This window comes from Pygocentrus nattereri, chromosome 2 (genome assembly GCF_015220715.1).
Source record: "Pygocentrus nattereri isolate fPygNat1 chromosome 2, fPygNat1.pri, whole genome shotgun sequence".
Taxonomy (NCBI): Eukaryota; Metazoa; Chordata; class Actinopteri; order Characiformes; family Serrasalmidae; genus Pygocentrus; species Pygocentrus nattereri.
The window spans coordinates 6,937,892-6,965,421 of NC_051212.1; the positions used below are offsets into that span (position 1 = coordinate 6,937,892).

At 44.2% G+C, this 27,530-nt stretch overlaps 1 protein-coding gene across 4 annotated transcripts in view; it reads left to right on the forward strand.

Annotated features, from left to right (window-relative positions):
- LOC108439991 (corticotropin-releasing factor receptor 2) overlaps nt 1–27,530 on the forward strand; it is a 279,618-nt gene that overhangs the window by 218,723 nt on the left and 33,365 nt on the right. For 3 of the 4 annotated variants that reach the window (XM_037534292.1, XM_037534287.1, XM_037534283.1), the window contains 4 exons: nt 562–715; nt 13,248–13,308; nt 18,229–18,301; nt 26,792–26,877. In XM_037534292.1, the coding sequence (XP_037390189.1) occupies nt 562–715; nt 13,248–13,308; nt 18,229–18,301; nt 26,792–26,877 (374 nt within the window). The remainder of the gene's footprint in view (nt 1–561; nt 716–13,247; nt 13,309–18,228; nt 18,302–26,791; nt 26,878–27,530) is intronic. The other variant, XR_005129621.1, reaches the window with a different exon arrangement.

A 27,530-nucleotide genomic window follows, 5' to 3' on the forward strand; every position in this document is an offset into this window, starting at 1 on the left:
AATGATAAATTCACGCAATAAATTATAAGACACAAAATAATGACCAAACCCCAAAAATTACAACCTCTATTTTTAAGCTCTTCAGGTATAAAAAGGCTTTTGAATATGGGTGTGTCCTTAGCAGAGGCCCCTCCCCTCCCCACCCACTTTAGTCTAATTTGATGCACTTAGATTTAATTTTTATTCACATTGGTTTCCTCAAAAGACGAGATGCTCAGAAGAGAGCGAGGGCCGTATCAGCCATATGGTTTCATGTTTTCACACAGTTTCAGGACAGTGGAAGTCATTAGTATATGAGGCCGGATTGATGTAACTTCATTTTCAGAATGCCTGCTGTGTGCTTTTCAACTTTATCAGATAGTAAGAGCTGTGACTTCATTAATTAAAGGCCTGATTATAATGATCCTTGGGCCTTTGATATTGCCGTAGATGTGATATTTTGAGCCTTTATCGTATTAATAGCAGAAAAGTCTTAGATGTGATTTCTGCAGATCAAATAGGCTGACATCCATCCTGTTAGGGACTTTAATGTCTGTATCTCTTTCTCTTGCTTCTTTCAAGCCCTGGTGTCGCCTCATAACGACCATCTACAATTACTTTGTGGTGACCAATTTTTTCTGGATGTTCGTGGAGGGCTGTTACCTACACACAGCCATCGTGATGACCTACTCCACCGATAAGCTCCGGAAATGGGTCTTCCTCTTCATTGGATGGTGTGAGTACATTTTCTCAGCCAGATTTTGGTATCATTAGCTTTAAACTGAGACATACAATGCACGCAATATGACTGGATGTAGCAGGACAAGGCCACTTAGCTCGCCTATTTTCCCATTCACCATAAATATCTAGGCTTATTTCAAGTCAAGTTCTCCTGTGGACAGTGATCTGTTTTGATCGAATTGTGATAATTACATACACAGAACCACAAGTGATAACTTTTAAGAAGGATAATTTATTGATAAAATATAAGTATATGAGCGCTAAATGATAGATTACTAATGTACAGAGGCACTAAAGGAAAGACTAACAGGTATGCAGAGAAACCATGGATATGAAATTCACCTTATAAACTCAAACCGGTTATTTTATGGTGTTTGAGCAGCACGCAGAACAGAACGTTAAACTAAAAGTGTGGCTAAAAGGGGGTACAGAGTACCACAGCCGAGACTGAATCACATAGGGCTTCACATTACCAGGGTGAAGTGGCACAAATCTGATTTTTGGCCCTTATGTGACTCAGATCTGGTGTTTTCAGGGCTGTGTGGACACAAATCTGATTTTTGGCCCTAACGTGACTCAGATCTGATGTTTTCAGGGCTGTGTGGACACAAATCTGATTTTTGGCCCTAACGTGACTCAGATCTGGTGTTTTCAGGGCTGTGTGGACACAAATCTGATTTTTGGCCCTAACGTGACTCAGATCTGATGTTTTCAGGGCTGTGTGGACACAAATCTGATTTTTGGCCCTAACGTGACTCAGATCTGGTGTTTTCAGTGCTGTGTGGACACAAATCTGACCTTTCCAAATCCGACCTGAGACACTTTCATATGTGGTCCTAGATCGGATACGTATCCGATTCGTGGCCTTGTGACTTTAATGTGACGCTCAGATCAGAATTTATATGCTTTTTTTCTACTGCGCATGTGCCATCATTCAGCGTTACCATGGTAACTCCGCCGAACAGACGTTAAAGCCCATAAACGGTGGAAAAGCAGCTCATCTCGCCTTTTCCTCCTTCGCCTGGCTCTAATAATGAAGCTGAGAGCTGATCAGAGTTAATGATCTTCTCAGCGAAGCTCGTTCTGCTCGTTAGTTTGTGCTGATGTTGCAGTGATTCAGTTACTGAGTAGGAGGAGCTCATGAGGCTCATTTCAGGCTGCTTCATCACATTAATGACAGATTTGAGTCACTTACCTAAACGAGTGTGAATCATCGAGTCACAGAGATCGGATCTGAGCAACGAGGCTTGTAATGTGAATGTAGCTATAGAGCTGCAGTGTAGGTGAGCCTTGCGTGCCGTGTTGAGAAGGGTCCGGGAATCAGTGAGCCGGCCAAAGAAGTGAACTCTGAGAGTGACACATCTGACAGGACCTGGATGAAGATGTCGGTCTCTAGTACGGAAGACCGGCTCTTCAGTTGGCTGATGAAGTCAGGCGGCAGCCTCATGCCAGGCTGCTGGGAAGGCTTGCTGTGTTTACTTCTGTCCCTAAGTCTTAAGCTGTGCTTTCAGACTTAGCAACAGCCTAGCAATGGCCAATCAGACTTTCAAAATGAATCGGCAGACACACAAACAAACACAGCAAGGGAAGGCTACCCAACATTCACAGTGATAGTTAAACAGAGAGTTATTTTTTGCAGTTGGCTTAAGAAAGGAGGTTCATTCGATTTGCTCTTGGAAAAGGTCCAAAGAATTTATGACGGCTGATTGTCTAGGAGGGGTGTTGTGAGGTTTCATTAAGTTGCACTGATTATCTGCTGAAATCTGTTCCTTAAGCCAGGTGTCCTTGCCCAAGTGAGGGTGAAGTGTGTGTGTGTGTGTGTGTGCGTGTGTGTGTGTGGGTCAGGGGGCTTCCAAAGTTCATAACTCAGTCTGCCTTCTCAGGCTTTACCCTTAGTCTTATTTCAGAGTGTTTGCAAAGGGATTTGTGAGGTTCCATTAGCCTCTAAACTCAGGGTGATTGCTGGTGCTATCTTGGCCTTTCTTGTCCATTTTGAGGCCAGGGATTTGGACAAAGTTTTGATCAGTTTAAGAATTAACACTAGCCAAATATATATATATATATATATATATATATATATATATATACTCTGACTGCATCTTGGAGCTATGGAAGAAGGTTGTGCGCTCCAGTGAGTCCTTTTTCATTTACATCACCATGTGCACCATTTACCCAGGGAAGAAATGGCACCAGGATGCACTGTGGGAAGAAGACAAGCCAGAGGACAGTGTGGGATGCTCACTCTGGGTGATGTTCTGGTGCAGAACTGATTTTGACACATGCCCCCTACCTAAACATTGCTGCAGACCATGTGCAGCCTTTTGATGGTGATGGTGTTCTCCAATGGCAGTGGCCTCTTTCAGCAGACAAATGCACCCTGCCACACAGCAAACATTGTTCAGGAATGGTTTGAAGAACTTGACGAAGAGTTGAAGGTGTTGTCTTGGCCTCCAAATTCTGCAGATCTCAATCTGATCAAGCATTTGTGGGATGTGCTGGAACAACACGTCTGATCCACTTCACAACTTACAGGACTTAAAGCACCTGCAACTAATGTCTCATACCACAGGGCACCTTCAGAGGCCTCAATGGGTCGGAGCTGTTTTGGGGGCCTGCGGGGGGACCAAATCATTTGGCTCATCAGTGTAAATACACCGTACTGTTAACATACCCAAACTGTCTGAATTGTTAGTTGTAGTGTGATATTAAATTTAGCCTAATCACATGAGTCTGATTCGTTTTTCCCCCTGTATAAATGTACTTATACAGCCAGTAAAGTGAGTCAGTGAAAATCTTGTGTGTCTTCAAAAAATGTGACTGCAGAGACTGACTCACTGGCATTCAGCCAGCTGCTGAGCTGCTCACTGGAGAAAAGAGCACACCATTAAAAGAGCATTCCATACTAAATCCATCTGTGAGTCCTGAGTGGAAAGCCGGGGATTTATCCAACATTATATCCAGGGACTTAAACACATCAGTAACACATCTGGCTGTGACTGTTCACGGCTTCTGTGATGCGCCAATCAGATTAAGCATGCAGTAGGATAAGCATTGCTGTAGGGTTTAGGATTGTAGCAAATCATCCAGAAGACTGCTTAGTCTAATCTGCTACACCTGATTCACCTATCAGCATGTCTGTCACAGCAGACTAGGGCTGCACAATATGGACATTAAATGCAATATTCCATAAAGCGCTTGGGTATCACGATGACGACATGAGAAGTGATCATTATTTTTGAAAACAGTGTGACCGGATGTGTAGCACGTACAAACTTTCTGGCTGTGTGTAGAAATCTAACGTCTTCTTTAAGCAAATTTCAATATAAAGAAAGTTAAGATCAGTGAAGTTATGATGTTTACAGGCTACTTGGTTATGATCTGTTGACATATGTTTTGGTTAGCTGCACGATTACGTCTTTCCTTCTCCATGAAGAGGAGATCAGTATATCAGTATATAAGTTTGTATCTGACATTTCTATGGAAATTAAATTAGCTACATATAGTTAATCATTTTGTGCTGATTACTTTTGCTGAGGTGAAAATAAAACAAGCGTTTTGCTTGAAAGGGCTTTATTGATGATTGTCTGTAGGCAAAGCTGTCGATAGGCACTGTGGCATGGGCCATATGCTTTCATACACTCTGTACAGTGTGAGTCACCAAAAAGCATTCATCGATTTCTAAGGTCACACAGTGTCTGTCTGACTTAATAGGACATTCAACTACAGCTCAGCCGTCCAATCAAAACACTCCACCAAAGCGCTGTGCTCTCACTGTGCTGCTGCTGAAAGAGACCAAAGAGGATCAAAACTATGAAACCTACTTGACTTACAGATTTTCTGACTAAACCTGCTCTTCTCCACTGTAGCACTACTTGATCCAAGCTAACTAATGTAGCATAATGTAGCATGCATTTCACTTAAAATCAGCTGGCTTTTAATGATTTAACAAGCTTTCTTCAAGTTAGAACTCGTCGCTTAGCTAATGAATGCTGACGTTTGGTAGCTTGGTCAACTTGGTAGCCAGCTAGCTAAATCATAAACTCTACAAAACAGAGAACTAACAAAAAGTTGGGTTCAGTGTCACTGATCAGCTAATATGGACATCTTTGGAGGATGTTAGTTGCTTGAAAATTAAATACTAAAGCTCATTTGCTTTTCTTATCTAGCTGGTGTTGGTTAGCCAACTAGATAACTAATATTTAGCTATATTAGCAAAATGACCTCATCTAAAAAGCAGCAAGCTAGCTTTGGAGCAAGAGAAACAGTGCACTGAACTGAGCTGTTGCTAGGGTTGTGCTTGAAGGCCCTGCTTTACATGAAGTGGAGCCAATATTGAGAGATAATGTGGCAAATTGGAAACAAGCAATTATGAATTCATTTAAATAATATAGAAACGTCAGAAACAGACAAGTGAGTTCATGTTTGAAGAAAGTCGATTTTCATTAATATGGATGGTGTTTGCACCCATAACATAATAAAAAGCAACAAATATCACACCTATTCTGTTAAGTATGTTTGTTGTGTTGTTTGCTTCCCAAGGGGAAGCAACGAATATCCAAATGCATGGCACTAATTACTGTCGGGTTCCCGCGCTGCGGCTCTCAATTACATTAAACCCGAGAGGTCAAATTGAAGGCTTTACACGGACAAAAGTGATTATAGCCATTATGGAAGAGCTTTGATGCTGTCCTTTCTCAAGCACTTGTTCCATTTGTTTCAACTCATACACATTGAAATTCAATTATTTTTAGAGCTTTGAAAAAGAAAAAAAACAACCTGAAACGTTAGAACAAAGCAAAGTGACAGCGGCGGCAGGCTATAGAGGGGAGTGAGAGTGGAGGCAGTGTGAACACGGTTCTGGGTTTGTCTCACTTTCACTTGCTAATCACGGGTGATGAAATCCGTGTCATGAAGTTCAGCCCACACGGCTGTACAAAAGCCTCAGCACATCAGCAATTAAACACATTGTTTCTTTCACTGAGCCTTTAATACATCGTCCCTTAAAGGAGATCTGACTGAGAAGACCGCTTTGTCTGTTTGTAAGAGGCTTGGAAAGATGCAAACATCACAAATCCCCATATTAAATAAATATTTCATTGAAATAATTGTATTTAAATAAAAATGAAATGAAGAATCTCAAAAAACACCGAATCAAATTTTGGCGTCCTGCCTGCAACTGATGTCCTGTCAAATGACTTGAAGGCTAGAGGTTTGGAGGTTCGACTCCCTGAGCTGACAGTACGTGACTGAGGTGGCCATGAGCAAGGCGCCTAACCCCCAACTGCTCCCTGGGTGCTGGATAGGGCTGCCCACTGCTCTGGGCAAGTGTGCTCGCTGCCCCCTAGTGTATATGTGGTGTTTCACTGCACGGATGGGTTAGATTGCGGAGGTGAAATTTCCCCGTTGTGGGTCACTTAACCGTAAATTGTTTGGTGTTGTGTGTGGTGCGTTCCAATCGGAAGGTAGTTGTCTAAGTAGGCAGCATTCTATGGCAGCCTTTGCACGCGCCTTCTTAGCCACCTTATTTGGACCAAATCTGAAGGCAGCATCGCATCCTTCTCAGCGAAGGCAATCCCACAATACTATTCACCTGCCAGCGGCCGAGAGTACCATCGTTTCCGTTTGATAAACATCTCGAGGAGCTTACCACTGTAAGTTATTCCTTGACTTTTGTTTTTACACAAATACAACCAATTGAAACAGTAAAGTGTTTAACACATCTGTGTTTGTAGATCTCTAGAAATTCTGGCAGTTAGCGTGTCTAAGGCGACCTGACGGACTTGCGTTTGTAACCCGTTAGCTGCAGCTAACATTGGTTAGCTTAGCCAGCGGGCTAGCTGTGTAAATAACAGCTCTTCAAAACGAGAGAGTCCAGTTTAAAATATTGGCTGTTCAGTGTTTAGTAGCGTTAGGTTTAGTTCATCGTCAGCGCTCCGGGATGTTACAGCAGCGGGGAGCCGCTGTCTCAGGGGCTGAGGAAGAGCAAAAGGAAGCAAGAGGAGCAAAAGGAGAAGGAAGCATAAAGTGAACTAAATCATGCTGTATAAAATATACAATCAACGGCCACTTTATTAGGTACACCTTACTAGTAAAAGGCTGGACCCACTTTTGCCTTCAGAACTGTCTTAATTCTTCATGGCAGACTTTCAACAAGGTGTTGGAAACGTTCCTCAGAGATTCTGGTTGGTTATTTGAGTTACCTGTTGTCTGCCCATTCTCCTCTGACCTCTCACATCAACAAGGCATTTTCATCCACACAACTGACCGCTCTCTGGATATTTCCTCTTTTTCGGACCGTTCTCTGTAAACCCTAGAGATGGTTGTGTGTGAAAATCCCAGTAGATCAGCAGTTTCTGAAATACTCAGACCAGCCCGTCTGGCACCAACAACCACGCCACGTTCAAAGCCCCTTAAATCCCCTTTCTTCCCCGTTCTGATGCTCGGCCTGCACTTCAGCAACTTGTCTTGACCACCTCTACATGCCTCAATGCATTGAGAGTGTAAATTGATGCGCTGTGAAAACTGGGCTAATTTTGTTGCGCCTACAATGTTCCCTGAAGAGTGTACTGTATGTCACCTTATAGGGTGAGATATGAACAGCACAGTGGTGTGCTGCTCTGGGCACAGGGCTGAGGGGGGTGGGGGGGAGAGTTGCTTCAGGACTTGAGCAAGACTGTGAGTCAGTCTGAGGCAGCAGTGACACATTCTTCCAGCCATCATCACATGCATAAAACATACTCACTCTGCACTGCACAGGAGCTCCCACCAGGGCTGTCAGCTGTCCAGCTCAGAGAGACAGAGTGAGATGTAGAGTGTGTGTTTGTGGGTGAGAGAGATACAGTGAGAGAGAAAGAGATAGAGGGTTCAGATTGAAGGGCGGTCATTCGCCTGAGCTAATTCCTAGCATGCCAGCTCTCCTCAGTAACAGAGAAGGTCGTGCAGTCACATCCAGAGAAATACTTCACCCAGATACGCTGAAGCCAAGTGAACAAGTGAACTGCATGAGTCACTGAGCACTCGCACTACGCTGAAAACAACAAACCCAAAGGCTTGTTTGACTTACAAATAGAAAATATCGGTCAACATTATTTGTAAGGCTGGCCAAAATATTTCACACGTTTGTCACGTTGATCATATTTCCATTGCAAAGTCAGATACATTTGAACTCGGATAATTAGACAGGGTTGAACTTTGAAAATTGCTGGCATATTTTAGCTTGAAAATCAGACACATTTGAACTTGAATAGTCAGACATGTTTGATTACATCATAGAACTTGGATAGTTAGACTTGTTTAAACTTGGAACATCAGACACATTCGAACTTGACAGGCATTTTTCAGTCGGAAGGTCAGATGCAATCGAACTCGGATGATCAGACAAGTATGAACTTTGAAAACTACAGACACATTTCAGATTGAAAATCTGACACATTTTTCATGGAAAATCAGACATGTTTGGAAAAGCATAGGTACGTTTAAATTGGAAAGTGCGATTCTTTTAAACTTGATAATCAGACAGGCTCAAGCTCGGAAAATCAGACACATTTGAACTTGGAAAATCAGACATGTTTGAATTGGAATAATCAGACCCATTTGAACTTGTATAATCAGACACATTTTTCATGGAAATTCAGACATGTTTGGAAAAGCATAGGTACATTTAAATTGGAAAGTGAGATTCTTTTAAACTTCATAATCAGACAGGCTCAAGCTCGGAAAATCAGACACATTTGAACTTCAAACATGTATGAACCTTGAAAAGCACAGACATTTTCCAGTTGGAAAGTCAGATGCATTTGAACTTGGATAATCAGACATGTTTGAATTGGAATAATCAGACCCATTTGAACTTGTATAATCAGACACATTTTTCATGGAAAATCAGACATGTTTGGAAAAGCATAGGTACATTTAAATTGGAAAGTGAGATTCTTTCAAACTTCATAATCAGACAGGCTCAAGCTCGGAAAATCAGACACATTTGAACTTCAAACATGTATGAACCTTGAAAAGCACAGACATTTTCCAGTTGGAAAGTCAGATGCATTTGAACTTGGATAATCAGACAAGGCTGAACTTTGAAAATTACAGACATTTAAACTTGTAAAATCTGACATGTTTAAACCTGGAAAATAGGCATGTTTGGAAAAGCACAGGTACATTTCAGCTGGAAACTTGGATAATCAGACACATTATCTTGGATAAAAGTACATGTTTGAACTTGGAAAATCAGACATGCTTGAACTTGGTTAATCAGACATGCTTAATTTTGGACAGTCAGACACATTTAAACTTGGATAATCAGACATGTTTGTATACAAGTTTGAACGTAGATAGTCAGACTTGTTTAAGCTTTGAAAAGCAGGCACACTTGAACTTGGAAAATCAGACATGTTTAACGTTGCAAAAAGTTTGGAATACCAGACACATTTGATGTTGGTCTTCAGACATGCCTGAACATTGAAAATCAGGCACGTTTCTGTAGCTTCAGGAGCTCAGGTGGCTGGTATTGAGTCCATATATGAGTGTTTTTCCATTTTGTTATTTACAAACAATGATGGGGTAAACAAAACAATTAGAGCTTCACAGCATGTTTCTTCAGATTACTGGCTCTCCCATCTGTCTGTCTCCTGCAGAGCCGAATTAGGCTGAGTGCAGGAGCTGTTCTGGCCCTGGTGATTCACTGCGTATCACACCGTGCATCTTCTGTGTGCTGTAACGTAGTCGCAGCAGATCAGTGGCAGTGATTGCAGGCTGCAGCTCCCTGCGTATAGATGGTGCGTTAGCTTGATTGTAGCAATCAGTTTACAACTCTTAGTAGGTTAATTCAGTAATTTTGCAGGAGCTGCCTACAAATCCATGCTTTCATTCCTAACTGTTATCTTCTAAGAACAACTTAGTCAGATTTCTATCCATGTAGGTGCTGAGAAATGAACCTTATGGTGTAATAAAGCTGAGATTTTAAAGGATTATTATGAGTAGTAGTCAGTGGGCAACACTGCCTATTGCCCAGTGCCCCTGGCCACAGCATACCACATTTTGGCCACTAAAAAGCAGAGTTTGTGGCCTGGGTTGCCACTTGTCTTGGAGATTTTTTTCTTTTGAATGGCTTTTAACAATCCACCAGAGCAGTTCACATAGCCACCATAAATAACAGAAGAAATACGAGGTGCTTCAAAAAGATTCATCTGATTTCAAAATGATTTATTTTTATCATTACAGAGCAATGCAGTAAATTCAGTTGGATTGTGATTGGTTCCTCGGCGCGTCACGGTTGTAAAAATATGGCGCTTTGAAATCTTTTTTGAATCACTCTGTAATTTTCACTGCGCTGCACAAGACTGAGAGCCTGTTTGCTCGGACACGGACCTAATTGCATTAAATAAAATCTTGCCAATTGTAAATTTAGCATTTACAAGATCCTTTCCTCTCCTGGGGGAGGGCGTGCAACCACAGTGGAGCGTAACAGTCAGCTGACCAGGGAAATGTCCTTCACTGTGGCAGGGGTAGCATGATCCAGGCAGCAACATAGCTGCAATGCAGCATCATCCAATTGGGCAGTCCAGGCAGCCACTAAGCCGCGATGTAGCTTCTCTGATGTGGACAGTCCAGGCAGCCTTGGAGCTGTTGCCTAGCGTCTCTCATGTAGTTCCCCCAAGCAGCCTCGTAGCTGCGGTACAGCACCGCTCCCACAGCACAGCCCCACAGCGTAAGTAGCTACTATATATCATTAAACCAGCGCCCAGACCAAGCTGCCACCAAGTTGCACTCCAGCATCACTCAAACGGCCAGTCCAGCCGGGCATTGCTCGAAGGCGTCACTCACAATCTGAACACCCACCCTCACAGTCTGAAAGCACTCAAACACAGCAGCACAGGCTGTGTTGTTTTTTCATGTACTGAGGGAACATTGCTGTAATCACTGTGGAACATGATTCTGCACAGATGTAGCAGCTGGCTGACAGGTTTGACTGCAGAACATCCCATCATTCAACTCACACTCATCCAGAGCTACTTACGCAGAAGAACGTATCGTCGCTGTCCCAAGGAAACCATGTATCTCCTTTTTTGTCGATTTTTTTTATTTTTATATATCATTTCAACACACCAGCTGTTCTTTACATTGTGTGAAAATTCCATGATGAGTGGACCTATAGAAACGCATTAAAATCCCTTGGATCAACGTCTCTTTACATTGACTTACATTGAAGGGTAAGAGTGTTTTTGCCCTCTCCTGGTTTACAGCATGAGACGTAGTGTCTAGGGCTACGTTCACTTTACCAGGTTAAAGTGGCACAAATCCGATTATTTTCAAATCCAACCTGAGACACTTTCATATGTGGTCCTAGATTGGATACACATCTGGCCTGTGGCCGTGTGACCTTCATGTGACGCTCAGATCGGAATTCATGTGCTTTCTTTCCACTGCGCTGCGCCATCGTTCAGTGTTACTCTGGCAGCAGCGCCGACAGACGTTAAAGCCTGTAAACGGTGGAAAAGCAGCTCATCTCGCCTTTTCCTCCTCCGTCTGGCTCTAATAACGAAGCCGAGAGCTGATCAGAGTTAATGATCTTCTCGGCGAAGCTCATTCTGCTCGTTAGTTTGTGCTGATGATGCAGTGATTCAGTCACGTGACGTTACTGAGTAGGAGGAGCTCATGAGGGTCAGTTCAGGCCAGTTCATCACATTAATGACAGATTTGAGTCACTGACCTAAACGAGTGGGAGCCGTCGAGTCAGAGAGATTGGATCTGAGAAATGAGGCTTGTAATATCAACGTAGCTTAAAGCAGTGCCCAAATGTTTCGTCTTGGAGGCCAAAGTGGAGAGTGGGGGGGGGGGGGCTGTTAGATTAGATTATGTTACTGAACTATTTCAAGAGTACAATTTGATAAGTTACATACAGTATAGAAACGTTTGTTCTGTGAAAAGCGTTCTTCTACCCTGTGTAGTAGGGTTGTGGTTTCTAAACCACAGGTTTAAGTTGAGAAAAAAAAAAACGGCAACTTTTTTCTGAGCGCCACATCATCACAGCTGGTTATCAATATCAAGCATGTGTTCTTTATAGTCATCAATAAAAGAAAAGCTTTTTAATCTGATTCTGTATCTCAAAGCTCTACAACACTACAAACTAAATATGAAAAGATTTCTATAAGTAATTTGGAAATCTAACTCCCAAATCGCTGCTGTTGGAAGAAAATCTTGTATCTTTAAAATGGTAACTTTAGAGGAAAAGGAAAAAAATTTTATTTATTCACCATGAATTTTATACACAGCGTAAAGGGCAACAGATGCGTTTAAAGTATGTCAAAAACTTAAAAACAACATACGAGGTTTTGTTCTGACAGCTGTGAAATGTTTGTTGTACCTGTCAGTCTCTAACGTTTTTCACGTTGTGTTAACCTGCTTGCCAATCAAACGTCTTAAACTGCCAAACCACCGCCTTAAGAAACTCATCTTGCTTCTCCTTAGCTTGCATGTCTGCTGGGCCAAATCAAACGTCTTCACTGGCCGATTTCCCACAGACCCCAAATTGGGCATTGCTGGTCTGCTTTGAGGTTGCTGGGTTTGAGTATTTGTGAACAGCAGATCAAGCTGACTCGATGCCTTTAGTGTGGCTGGAAGCGGAGCTTGTGATCATACAACCATAATGAGGAGAACAGGGAGGTACTGACATGTTCAGGCTTAAAATAGACGTGTCACCTCATCACCACCTCTTCATCACCTCTTCACACCTCTAGCAATGAGAAGGAATGTGCATCCACATCTGCTGCACTTTCTTCATGGAATCTGACCACGACCGTATTGATAGCTCAGTGAAAACAATCAGATTGAAATCAAAATAAATGCTGTCCTGAGCCTTAAAAACAGGGTTGACTGCCGTGGAGCTGGGAATCCGAACTCCACTTTCTAGCCAAGAGTAATGACTGGGCATTTTCTGAACATCAAGGAAGTCCAAAGTGCGTTATGAAGCAAGGCATGGAGTCATGATACATTCAGGCTTTTCAGCAGCAGATGGATGGTCATCCAGTCCAGCAGCGATCCGTGCTGGTAATTGGATCCTGGAGTGAATAGGGCAGTGGTGTTTTTCCACAGTTCTGATGTGTGAAGTGGCATCTTGTCTGCTTCGTAAAGCAGGGACCAACCACAAAGTGGACGCTGAAAGTTGCCGCATGAGCACATTTCTCTAAAAGAAAATTGAGACCTTAGAAGGAAATTGGTGTCTCTCGCATTACCACTCAACACGATTTGGTCAGTGACCGCTGCTGCTTCCATCCTGTTCAGTCAGAACGGCATAATCACCCACAGTTACGGCCGGAGCTAAACTCACAGCCTGAGCTAATGCATGCAATTAGAGCCGAGATTAGCTCGGCCACCTCTGTGCTCAGTTACCAGCGCTGCCGTCCTGTATTCATAATGAAGGAACACTCTTCTAGAGACCCGCCACTAGAACCTTCCCACTCCTGCTCCGGCTGGGTACGTAAAATGCTTGATTAGTAATTCAATACCGTCTTCTGTTTTCATTCCAGGTATTCCGTGTCCGATAATTGTTGCGTGGGCTATTGGAAAACTTTACAATGAAAACGAACAGTAAGTTCTTTCTTTTTTGAACAAGTTTCCAAATTGATTGTTGTTCTCATCCAGTGTGTTAGCACAGGTGCTGTAATTGAATGGTGGAGGGTTTCCTTCAAATGAAGTGCTTTGATTTCTAAAGGGTGGGAATTAGTTGCAGCGAAAAAAGAACACATCTGTTTGTTCTCAGCCTCCATTTCTCCCTCTGTAGCCCTTCATTGCGAGGAAACTGAGCTTTGTCTGTGCTCCTTCTTATGGAGATTGCATGTGCTGATTAGACATTGTCCGTGTGTAACCATGCACACCGATCTGAAAAGCAGCCCTTTCGGAATACGGAAACGTGTCAATGGATCATTAGTGTGCGGAGACGCACATGCACAGTTCGGCGCTTGTAATCTATCCCCATTCAGGTCTTATTTAGACACATGAGATGTCCTGACGCCGTGCTCCCACGTGGACAGCCTCAGAGATTCCATAAAACACACAGTGGTATATGTAGCGTCATTTTTTTCTGCACTCATCATCTCCAAAACAGACCCCAGGGTTTTTATGGGCTGAATGAAATCAGATAAGTGTGTTGGAGCTCAGTAATTAAGGCTAATGCAGAAAGCCTCACATTCATAATTAACTCTCCTAAGTTTGAGCTCTTGAGAATTGGACGCTGTTGGATGTTGTTTGTATTCTAAAGGTAGGATGATGCAGGAGATTAGCCACTGATGTTTGTCTCTGTGTAATGACAGAGCTGCGTTTGCATGCTCATGGCCCTGTCTCACAAAGCCAGTTCACAGTAAAGCACTTATTTAATCTACAGATTTTGGAATTAATTAACACAATTACCACCAGTCCTTTACACCGTTTCTTTGGCATGGTGGCGCTAGACGATGGGGCAAAAATGGGCTACCACACACAGTTTCACACACAGTGTTAATACAGGTCTCGTCTTTCTTTCTCTCTCATTGACTGCTGCCCGGAATCACCCATTTAGTCACATCACTGGCCTCCTCACACTAAAGAAGTGAAAAAAATCAAACATGTTTGAAAATATCAAATCAGTCCGAAGCTCAATGGGACGGCCAAAGTTTGGCTTGATTTCCCCGTCCCACTTCCAGATCTCCCATGCCATCAGACGCTTCCGATTGAGCTCCAGACTTCGGAAAATGTATTGCAAGAGGCCCTTTTCACAAGAGACAGAAGTGTGTACCCACTGGTTCAAACGAGTTCTGCTGTTGCTTTATGGACAGTTACTAACCTCAGAAAACAGGCGTTCATATCATTTCACCCACCGCAGAAAGGCGGGTCACTTCTGTGTCATAGCCACCAAGATTGGAATTTCAGGACGTGTTCAAAATTGTTGGAGAACCAAACACAGACCAATGTTGGAGTCCAGACCTAATTAATGATATAAATGATTAGTGGGAAAAATCCTTCACAGCTGTGAGAGCACAGTGACGTCAGCATCTACAGAGGGATAAATCAACGGATGGTGAAAATAACTATAACCAAAAGGCGGGAATAGGCATGTGAGCTGGAGACTGAAGCTGTTAGAGGGCGGGAGTGACTGAAGTGTGTTTATTTTTTTGTTTGTTTGTTAACAAATGTAAATTCATCTTTACACACTTGTAAAAATTTACTGAAGCAACATTCTGTGATTTATTATGCTTGGCAAACAAACGTCTCTCAGCTCCGCCCTCTAAAGACGTCATTAACGACCATCAAATAAACAAACGCAGCTAAGCTCCGCCCTCTGAAGGCGTCATTAACGACCATCAAATAAACAAACGTTGCTCAGCTCCGCCCTCTAAGACGTCATTAACAACCATCAAATAAACAAACGTCGCTCAGCTCCACCCTCTAAAGGCGTCATTATCAAACATCAAATAACAAACGCTGCTAAGCTCCGCCCTCTAAAGGCGTCATTAACGACCATCAAATAAACAAACGTCTCTCAGCTCCGCCCTCTAAAGACGTCATTAACGACCATCAAATAAACAAACGCAGCTAAGCTCCGCCCTCTAAAGGCGTCATTAACGACCATCAAATAAACAAACGTCTCTCAGCTCCGCCCTCTAAAGACGTCATTAACGACCATCAAATAAACAAACGCAGCTAAGCTCCGCCCTCTAAAGGCGTCATTAACGACCATCAAATAAACAAACGCCGCTCAGCTCCGCCCTCTAAAGACGTCATTAACAACCATCAAATAAACAAACGTCGCTCAGCTCCGCCCTCTAAAGGCGTCATTAACAAACATCAAATAAACAAACGCTGCTAAGCTCCGCCCTCTAAAGATGCCATTAACGACCATCAAATAAACAAACGCCGCTCAGCTCCGCCCTCTAAAGGCGTCATTAACAACCATCAAATAAACAAACGCCGCTCAGCTCCGCCCTCTAAAGGCGTCATTAACAACCATCAAATAAACAAACGCCGCTCAGCTCCGCCCTCTAAAGACTTCATTAACGACCATCAAATAAACAAATGTCGCTCAGCTCCGCCCTCTAAAGACGTCATTAACGACCATCAACTAAACAAACGCCGCTCAGCTCCACCCTCTAAAGACGTCATTAACAACCATTAAATAAACAAACGCCGCTCAGCTCCGCCCTCTAAAGGCTTCATTAACAACCATCAAATAAACAAACGCTGCTAAGCTCCGCCCTCTAAAGATGCCATTAACAACCATCAAATAAACAAACGCCGCTCAGCTCCGCCCTCTAAAGGCGTCATTAACGACCATCAAATAAACAAACGTCTCTCAGCTCCGCCCTCTAAAGACGTCATTAACGACCATCAAATAAACAAACGCAGCTAAGCTCCGCCCTCTAAAGGCGTCATTAACGACCATCAAATAAACAAACGCCGCTCAGCTCCGCCCTCTAAAGGCGTCGTTAACAACCATCAAATAAACAAACGCCGCTCAGCGCCGCCCTCTAAAGGCGTCATTAACAACCATCAAATAAACAAACGTCGCTCAGCTCCGCCCTCTAAAGGCGTCATTAACGACCATCAAATAAACAAACGTCGCTCAGCTCCGCCCTCTAAAGATGTCATTAACGACCATCAACTAAACAAACGCCGCTCAGCTCCGCCCTCTAAAGACGTCATTAACAACCATCAAATAAACAAACGTCGCTCAGCGCCGCCCTCTAAAGACGTCATTAACAACCATCAAATAAACAAACGTCGCTCAGCTCCGCCCTCTAAAGGCGTCATTAACAACCATCAAATTAACCAACGCCGCTCAGCTCCACCCTCTAAAGACGTCATTAACAACCATCAAATAAACAAACGCCGCTCAGCTCCGCCCTCTAAAGACGTCATTAACAACCATCAAATAAACAAACGTCGCTCAGCTCCGCCCTCTAAAGACGTCATTAACGACCATCAACTAAACAAACGCCGCTCAGCTCCGCCCTCTGAAGACGTCATTAACAACCATCAAATAAACAAACGTCGCTCAGCTCCGCCCTCTAAAGACGTCATTAACGACCATCAACTAAACAAACGCCGCTCAGCTCCGCCCTCTGAAGACGTCATTAACAACCATCAAATAAACAAACGTCGCTCAGCTCCGCCCTCTAAAGACGTCATTAACACCCATCAAATAAACAAACGCCGCTCAGCTCCGCCCTCTAAAGACGTCATTAACAACCATTAAATAAACAAACGCCGCTCAGCTCCACCCTCTAAAGACGTCATTAACAACCATCAAATAAACAAACGCCGCTCAGCTCCGCCCTCTAAAGACGTCATTAACAACCATCAAATAAACAAACGCCGCTCAGCTCCGCCCTCTAAAGACGTCATTAACAACCATCAAATAAACAAACGGTGCTCAGCTCCGCCCTCTAAAGACTTCATTAACAACCATCAAATAAACAAACGACTCTCAGCTCCGCCCTCTAAAGACGTCATTAACAACCATCAAATAAACAAACGCCGCTCAGCTCCGCCCTCTAAAGACGTCATTAACGACCATCAAATAAACAAACGCCGCTCAGCTCCGCCTTCTAAAGACGTCATTAACGACCATCAAATAAACAAACGTCGCTCAGCGCCGCCCTCTAAAGACGTCATTAACGACCATCAAATAAACAAACGTCGCTCAGCGCCGCCCTCTAAAGACGTCATTAACGACCATCAAATAAACAAACGTCGCTCAGCTCCGCCCTCTAAAGGCGTCATTAACAACCATCAAATAAATAAACGCCGCTCAGCTCCGCCCTCTAAAGACGTCATTAACAACCATCAAATAAACAAACGTCGCTCAGCGCCGCCCTCTAAAGACGTCATTAACAACCATCAAATAAACAAACGTCGCTCAGCTCCGCCCTCTAAAGGCGTCATTAACAACCATCAAATTAACCAACGCCGCTCAGCTCCACCCTCTAAAGACGTCATTAACAACCATCAAATAAACAAACGTCGCTCAGCTCCGCCCTCTAAAGACTTCATTAACCACCATCAAATAAACAAACGTCGCTCAGCTCCGCCCTCTAAAGACGTCATTAACGACCATCAACTAAACAAACGCCGCTCAGCTCCGCCCTCTGAAGACGTCATTAACAACCATCAAATAAACAAACGTCGCTCAGCTCCGCCCTCTAAAGAAGTCATTAACACCCATCAAATAAACAAACACCGCTCAGCTCCGCCCTCTAAAGACGTCATTAACAACCATTAAATAAACAAACGCCGCTCAGCTCCGCCCTCTAAAGACGTCATTAACAACCATCAAATAAACAAACGCCGCTCAGCTCCGCCCTCTAAAGACGTCATTAACAACCATCAAATAAACAAACGGTGCTCAGCTCCGCCCTCTAAAGACGTCATTAACAAACATCAAATAAAAATGTGTAATAAAAAAATCTTTGCTCTTAAGTATGATACCTGATCTCTCTGTCTCTCTCTCTCTTTCCTTTTTTTGTTGATCTCCAGATGCTGGTTTGGAAAAGAACCTGGGAAATACATTGACTATATTTATCAAGGCCCAGTAATTGTAGTTCTTCTAGTAAGTATAATTTTGTCTTTGATAAAAATAAAAAACATTCTCATGCATTTAATGGCAAATTATCCCAGTAACCTGCTTGAACTTCCAACTGCTTTACTTTTCAGTACAGTATAATTACGCTCTTGTGAATATGTAAATGAAAAAATGACAACAGCCATGCAGTATTTACCGTGATTATCAAGCACTGTTTGTTCCCAGCTTGAGTTTGTATTTGCTGTAACTGAGAAACAGACAAAAGTACACCTCCATACCAAAACCCAGGGCACTTCAAATTGGTTCCCTCTGTATCTTCAGGAAGTGGTTACACAGAAGATTATTCCAGAGCTGGGGGGCTTTGTATGAGAAGCTCTCCCCCCTGATGGAGCTTTATTTAATTCTAGGTACCAGTAATGAGAAGCACCTTGTGATCTAAGTAGGCGTGATGGTTCATAGTGGGAGAGAAGGTCACTCAGGTACTGAGGGGCGAGTCCGTTTAGAGCTTTATATGTCAGTAATATAGTTTTATAATCAATGCGAAATTTAACTGGTAACCAGTGCAGGGCTGATAAAACTGGACTAATATGGTCAAACTTTCTGGTTCTTGTGAGGACTCTGGCTGCAGCGTTCTGGACCAGCTGAAGTTTGTTGAGGCTTTTGCTGGGACATCCAGACAGCAGGACATTACAATAATCTAGCCTTGAAGTAATGAATGCATGAACTTACTTTTCTGCATCCTGTAGAGATCATGCATTTCTTAATTTAGCAATATTGCGGAGATGCAGGACGGCTGTTCTAGTGATGTTAGTTATATGTGTGTCGAAGGACAGATCAGCGTCTATCATGACACCAAGATTTTTAACAGATGAGCTTGATGCAGCTGAGAGATTGTTAAGTGTTAAGTTAGACAGTTTGTTTCTAGCTAATTCTGTACCAAGAAGCAGGACCTCTGATTTATCTGAGTTAAGTAGCAGAAAAGTTCTTGACATCCAATCTTTTATGTCTTTTACACAGTCCTCAATGTTGCTTGATAGTAGCCTGTGTGTGTTTGCATCTACCATACCAAGGGTGTCCATTCTCATCCGCAAAGTGCTGGTGGTGCTCTTGCTTGTTTGGTATGAAAACCTGCAGCCACACCAGCTCTTCACAGATAAGATTGGACGCCCTTGTACCTTTCCATCAAACCACTCCATTTATAGTGTTCATGAGCGCCCTGAAAAATAATTACAACCCCATTTCCAAAAAGGTTGGGACGCTATGCAGAATGTAAATAAAATAGAATGCAGTGATGTGCAAATCATGTAAACCATGTTTGTAAAGGGAAATTCTACAAAGACAACATATCAGATATTGATACTGAGAAACTGAGAAATGTGTATTTTAATATGGAGCAATGCTGCTGTAATACATGCAGAATGTGGTTTGACATCGTCTTGCTGAAATAATCAAGGCTTTCCCTGAAAAAGACGTCGTTTGGATGGCAGCAGATGTTGCCAAAACACGTATATATCTGTTGCAAGGATGAACGGCGGTGGAGTGGACAGAGAGATGTAGTGAAGCTTCTTTCCTGTTTTATTTATTTATTTTTTTTCTCTTTTCTAAAACTTTTCATCAAACAAAGCAAATACAGTGCAACAGGCTTCAAGTTTGCCAGGCTAAGTCAAATAAATGACCCTGAACACAACTACTTAAAACAGCCAAGACACAGTACCTTCTCCCAAAGCATCTACATCAAAAAGAACCCCTGCTCTGGAGCCTCTACTGGGCTTTTATACCCGTAGCCCCTCCCCACAGATGAGCCCAATTGCACAAGTAAATCAATCAACTAAATAACAACATTCTAAATGCAAAATAACAACAGAAAAGACTAAACACAAAATACATAAACACCCAAAATAATTTTCACTAAACAAAAATCCACTACACATTATCAAATACATTTTCCCCACACTCAGTAAAACACCCCCACTAAAATAGTCTGCGCCGCCCGGAGCGCACTGACTCCCCCACAATAATTATAGAATGGACCAGTCCCTCGGTTTCGTCCGGGGAAAAGAAAGCGTTGGGCGCGTGTTGAAAATGCGAATGGTGAAATGAAAAACAAATGCTACGAAGTGGCGGTAGGCCTCCCTGCCCACTGTAACAAATGCGAACGAGATGCTATGGTGAAGGGTGAAATATGAAATGCTTAAACCGGGTAAACCAAGACAGCAAACGGGATTAAAAATACAGTGCTACTGTCGCAGTAAGTCAGCTGGAGTTTTAAAAATGCCGGCAGATAGCTGCCTCTGCAGCTGTGCGCTTGCGTGAATGACTGGATGTATGAGAGTGTGTGTGTGTGATTGGCGTAAGCGTCACGGCTGCTCCGTGACATCACCCCCCCCCTTCTGAAAATGCCCCCCGTGGCATCCTAGACAGAAAGTCCGCAGTACAGTTCATCTTCCCTGCTCTGTACAAAACATCAAAAGTCAAAAGGCTGTATCGCCAAGAACCACCTGGTGATCCTGGCATTAGTGTCCCGCATACTCCCCAACCAGGACAAAGCTCTGTGGTCAGTTTCAAGCACAAATTTACGCCCCAACAAATAGTACTTGAAAGAGTCCAGTGCCCATTTAATAGCAAGGCACTCCTTTTCCGCAGTCGAGTAATTCTGCTCCCGGGGTAGCAGCTTACGGCTAATGTAAGCCACTGGCCGCAGGTGTTCGTTGTCCCCCTGCAGGAGGACCGCACCCAAGCCTCGCTCCGACGCATCTGTCTGAACAGTGAATGGTCTTTCAAAGTCTGGACTGAGGAGCACAGGCTCTTGGCATAAAGTATCCTTCAAGTCCTGGAATGCCCTCTCGCACTCCTCAGACCACTGAACCTTGTTGGGTTGGTTCTTGCGGGTCAGCTCCGTCAGCACAGACGCCTTCTCTGAAAAGTTCGGTATGAAGCGCCTGTACCATCCCACCAGACCCAAGAACGACCGCACCTGCTTCTTGGTAGTTGGTCGCTCAGCTGACATGATTGCTTCCACCTTCCCCACCTGAGGACGGATAACACCTCTGCCCAAAATGTAGCCCAGGTAGGAGATCTCCTCCCTGGCCAAAGCACACTTATCTGGGTGGATGGTGAGGCCCGCATCCTTAATCACGGAGAGGACCTGCCGCAGATGTTGAAGGTGCTCCTCCCAGGTGGCGCTGTAAATCACGATGTCATCAAGGTAGGCGGCGGCAAAACACTCTGCCCCCCTGAGAATTCTATCCATCAGTCGCTGGAAGCTCGCTGGCGCCCCATGCAGGCCAAAGGGAAGAACAGTGAACTGGAAATGCCCGAATGGTGTTCTAAATGCAGTAAGCTCTTTGCTACCCTCCGCCAGTGGCACCTGCCAATAACCCTTGCACAAGTCAAGCGTGCTTAGGTATCTGGCCTTGCCCAGGCGCTCAATGAGGTCGTCGACCCTTGGCATGGGGTACGGGTCAAACTTTGCCTGCAGGTTGACCTTGCGAAAGTCCAAGCAGAATCTCAGGCTGCCATCTTTCTTGGGGATCAGGATGACTGGGCTGCTCCACTCACTGAAGGACGGCTCGATGACCCCCAGCTGAAGCATCATATCCAGCTCCTCTTTCATGACCGGCAGCAGTCGCTCCGGCACCCTGTAACAAGGCTGCCGCACGGGATTATCATCCTTGAGCACCACCCGGTGCTCCACCAGCTCAGTCCGCCCAGGTCGCTGAGTGAAGAGGCCCTCTGGCAAGATATTGTAGAGGTCACGCTGACGCTCCCCTGGCAGGTGGCTGACATCCAGCTGGCTCTCCTCCTCTTGGCCAGGCAGATACTGTTCGCTGTACTCTTCCTCCTCTTTGACTGCTCGAATGAACAGCGCTGATGCCTCCTGCTGTGGCTCTGACTGTAGTTCTGGCTCCACCCGCTCTGTCCACCGCTTCAACATGTTGACATGGAAGACTTGATGTTTCTTTCGACGATCGGGCATGTTGATCTCATAGGTCACCTTTCCCATCTTGCGCGTCACGGTGTAGGGCCCCTGCCATTTCGCCAACAGCTTATTACCTGAGCTGGGCAACAACAGCAGGACCCGGTCACCAGGCTGGAAGCTGCGCGTGCGGGCAGACCGGTCATACCATGCCTTCTGTCGATCTTGGGACTTGCGGAGATTTTCTTGAGCCATGACAGTCACAGCAGTCAGCTTCTCCCTCATCTTCAAGACGTAGGAGATGATGTCCGTCTGCTCTGATGTCTCACCTGCCCAGGTCTCCTTCAGCACATCCAGTGGGTCCGCACCTGGTGTCCGTACAGCAGTTCGAAAGGAGAGAACCCTGTTGACTCTTGTGGGACCTCTCTGTACGCGAACAACAGGTAGGGTAGCCACTGGTCCCACTCTTTTCCACTGTCATCCACAAACCGTCTGAGCATGTTCAGTAGGGTCTGATTGAACCGCTCAACGAGTCCATCCGTCTGTGGGTGATAGGGGGTGGTTCTAATGCGCTTTATCCCTAACAGGTCATAAACTTGCTTCAGTATTCTACTCATGAAGTTGGGGCCCTGGTCAGTTAACACCTCACGGGGAATCCCTACTCTAGAAAATAGCTGGAGTAGGCAAGAAGCAACTTATTTGGCAGTGACCACCTTTAGAGGGAAGGCCTCGGGGTACCTGGTAGCGTAGTCACAGATTACTAAAATGAAGCGGTTCCCTGACCTACTCTTTTCCAGGGGACCAATGACATCTACCCCTATCCTCTCAAATGGAGTGTCAACAACAGGGAGTGGCACTAATGGAGCACGTGCAAAACCTTTCCCTCCCGCTAGTTGACATTGTGGACATGATCTGCAGTAATCTTTCACTTGTGAAAACATTCCGGGCCAATAAAAGTGTCTACTAATACGTTGCAGTGATTTCATGTGAGCTAGATGACCTGCCCATGGGATTGTGTGGCCTAGCTCCAAAACTTGCTGTCTGTACTGCTCTGGCACAACAAGCTGCAAACCATCTTCACTCTGTCTGCACAAGATGTTATTCTGCAGGATAAAAACTTCCTTACCAAGAGATGGGACAAAACAAGAACCTTCTTCTGCCTTCTTAAACAGTCTGGCTAGTGTTGGGTCTGTACGCTGCAATACAGCAACATCACCAGAAAAGTGCACAGCAGCCTCAGACAGGCTAGGGGGATCAACATCAGACTCATTCTGTAGGCTTGACTGGTCTACAATGTCTAGCACTGTCTGTCTACGCTTGGCACATCTCTGCTCACGGGTGCATGCTGTCTCACCTAGGACATCCTCACCATAAAACGGAAAATCAGCCATGTCAATGGTTTCAGCCTTAGCCATAGCTCTTGTCACCACACAGCTTAAAGCAGTTTTCCCTACCAGATCTGACAATACTGGGAGGTCTCGACCTAACAGCATTGGGTATGGCAGTTTGGGGACCAGCCCCACCTTGAGTAAATACGTCTGACCACATACTCTGACATACACATCTGCTGTACTATGCTCACTTGTATCACCATGAACACAACAGATAGTCAACCTATCTGTCATTTCTGAACTCAAGGGGCACTAAATCTGCCTGAACCAATGTCTGCGCACATCCTGTGTCAACTAGGGCTGTGGTGGACTTCCCATTAAGCTCTATGATAATAACAGGATCTCTGCTCTGCTGGGTCTTAACAGATGGGCTAGGGTTGGAAACATAGCATAGGTGGGAATGCTTGGGCTTTCTGAGGGGGCAAGCGGGGCTCTTGTGACCTTCCCTACCACAGTTAAAGCATGATACCCCTTGGAGCGGCACTTTGCTTTGGGGAGGGGGTGGGGTGTTCCTACTGTAGTTAGGGGGCGCACCAGAACCACGTCCACTACCAACACCATCAGACTTACCCCAGGGTTGACGGTCCAGCACTCCAGCGTAGCGGTACCTCTTGGAGCCTTTGTGTGCGGCGACGAAGTTCTCCACTAGGGTGGCGGCCTCTGCTGCTGTCATCGGATTGCGTTCTTTGACCCAGGTCCTCACCTCCGGATAGAGAACACGCATGTATTGTTCCAGCACCATGGTTTCCATGAGGGCGTCTTTGCTACTGGTGTCATACTTCACCCATTTACAAAACAGGTCTTTTAGGCGGATGTACAATTCTTGTGGCGTTTCGTCTTGGCTGGTGTCCATTGCTCTGAATTGTGAGCGGTAAGTGTCTGCGTTTATTTCATATTTTTTCAGAATGGCTTCCTTCAGTTTTTCAAAATCCATGTTATTTCCAGGGTCCATCGCAATGAAGGCGCTCCTGGCTTTGCCTGTTAAAAGTGGTATCAAGTGGATTGCCCAGTCCTCCTTGGGCCACTTACAGGCTACTGCCAGCTTCTCGAATGTCATCAGGTAATGGTCGATGTTGTCGGCCTCTTCCAGCTTTGGCATCTTCAGCTGGTATGACGTCCTACCTCCTCTGGTGGTGTCTGCAGCCGGTTCAGGTGTTGCACTGCGAGAAGGGGCAGGAGAACTCCCCCTCTCTCTCACGGTCTCCACATCCAGCTGGAGCTGTGTCACCTGGTGGGTAAGGACGGAATACTGCTGGGCTTGCCGTGCAGACTCTTTCTCCAGTTTCTCGTCTCTGGCTCGTTGCACCGTCATGAAGGACTCAAACATTCTTGCCAGCCGGTCCAGGGAAGACTCATCTCTCAGCTCTGCATTGGCTGTGGCTCCTGCTGCGGCTATCGCCTCTACACCACCCCCGACTGCTGCTGGCGCCGCTGCCTCTACATTGGTTTTGCTGTTTGCCTTCCTGGTCGCCATCTTTGTCTTCATCTCTGCCACTCCATATCCCACTTCTGACACCACATGTTGCAAGGATGAACGGCGGTGGAGTGGACAGAGAGATGTAGTGAAGCTTCTTTCCCGTTTTATTTATTTATTTTTTTTCTCTTTTCTAAAACTTTTCATCAAACAAAGCAAATACAGTGCAACAGGCTTCAAGTTTGCCAGGCTAAGTCAAATAAATGACCCTGAACACAACTACTTAAAACAGCCAAGACACAGTACCTTCTCCCAAAGCATCTACATCAAAAAGAACCCCTGCTCTGGAGCCTCTACTGGGCTTTTATACCCGTAGCCCCTCCCCACAGATGAGCCCAATTGCACAAGTAAATCAATCAACTAAATAACAACATTCTAAATGCAAAATAACAACAGAAAAGACTAAACACAAAATACATAAACACCCAAAATAATTTTCACTAAACAAAAATCCCCACTACACATTATCAAATACATTTTCCCCACACTCAGTAAAACACCCCCACTAAAATAGTCTGCGCCGCCCGGAGCGCACTGACTCCCCCACAATAATTATAGAATGGACCAGTCCCTCGGTTTCGTCCGGGGAAAAGAAAGCGTTGGGCGCGTGTTGAAAATGCGAATGGTGAAATGAAAAACAAATGCTACGAAGTGGCGGTAGGCCTCCCTGCCCACTGTAACAAATGCGAACGAGATGCTATGGTGAAGGGTGAAATATGAAATGCTTAAACCGGGTAAACCAAGACAGCAAACGGGATTAAAAATACAGTGCTACTGTCGCAGTAAGTTAGCTGGAGTTTTAAAAATGCCGGCAGATAGCTGCCTCTGCGTCTGTGCGCTTGCGTGAATGACTGGATGTATGAGAGTGTGTGTGTGATTGGCGTAAGCGTCACGGCTGCTCCGTGACAATATCATTCAGTATTAATGGAGCCTTCACAGATGGGCATGTCACCCTTGCCATGTGCACTAATGCCCCATTTATATTTGGCTTCTTCTTTGTGTTTTAGAGCTTTAACTTGCATTTGTGGACACAGTGTTGATCTGTGTTCACAGACAGTGGTTTTCAGAAGTGTTTCTGAGCCCATGCAGTGATTTCCACTACAGGATCATGTCTGTTTTTAATGCAATGCCGCCTGAGGGTCCAAAGATCACAGCCAGCAGATACTGGTGTTCAGCCTCGTCCCTCACAGACAGAGATTTCTCCAGATTCTCTGAATCTTTAATGATATTCTGCACCGTAGACGATGAAAAGCTAAAATTCTTTGCTATTTTACGTTGACCAATGTAATCTTGCATTGTTGCACTATTTGATGTTACAGTTTCTCACAGAATGGTGACCCCTCCTCATCTTTACTTCAGAAAGACTCTGGCTCTCTGAGATGCTCTTTTTATACCTAATCACCAGGTGTTTTTTTATTTTTATTTTTAGCATTACACAACATTATAAGCCTTTTTTTGTGCCCGTCCCAACTTTTTTGGAACTTGTTGTTGGGATCAAATTCAAAATGGGCCTATATTTTTCAAAAACAAAACTAATTTCGCAGGTTCAATATTTGTTATGTTATTTTCATTTAAATATGGGGTTAAATGATTTACAAAATTTTTATTTATGTATTTATTTTTACATTTTGCACAGCACCCAGTTTTCCCCATTTTTGGAAATGGAGTTGTATTATAGTGCTCATACAGTTTTTACTGCTTCTAAATGACTCTTTTTTTTTTTCTTTCCAATTTAGATAAACTTTGTGTTCCTTTTCAACATAGTACGCATCCTCATGACCAAGTTGCGAGCGTCCACCACGTCTGAAACCATACAGTACAGGTAAGCCATGGAAACCTTAGAGCTTGTTAAGGCTGAGCAGTGACGGCTGTGGATACCTTATTTAAGGGGTACCCACACACCACTCTCCGCTCAGTCTTGAGTTCTTGGTGCTACATGCACGTTACTCTGACTCAGCTGGTAATCGGTAAAAAGCCTCTAGTCTCGAGTTCCAAGTGTTTTCCTCTCTTGAGGGTCTCTCCAGTGTATGGAGCTCTTGTCTGACTTGGAGCCAGAGGGATACATGACATTATTATTTTATTATCATTACTATTTAGCATGTGAACGTTTATTTGCAGTTCATTACAAATACCTAATAAAATAGAATTGAAAGAAATCTAGAATATTTACAGTCAAGTGAAAAGCAACAAATGAAGCTTGAAGATTCAGTAACACAGTGTAAAATGATGCTGCATTAGTTTTGTTTGAAAAAAAATATCCTACCTATTTCAGAAGAAATATGCGGCCAATATCTCATCAGTATATGACGAATCTTTAATAGTTGGGTTTCACTTCTGTTGCTATGGAGACAGTTCTAACAAAGGGATACCTTAGCTTGATACACTTATTGTGGGAAATATGAACTACATACACACATTTTCACTGTAACATTTTTTGTAGACAGAAAAAAAACACATTATTTCAACTTACAGTTG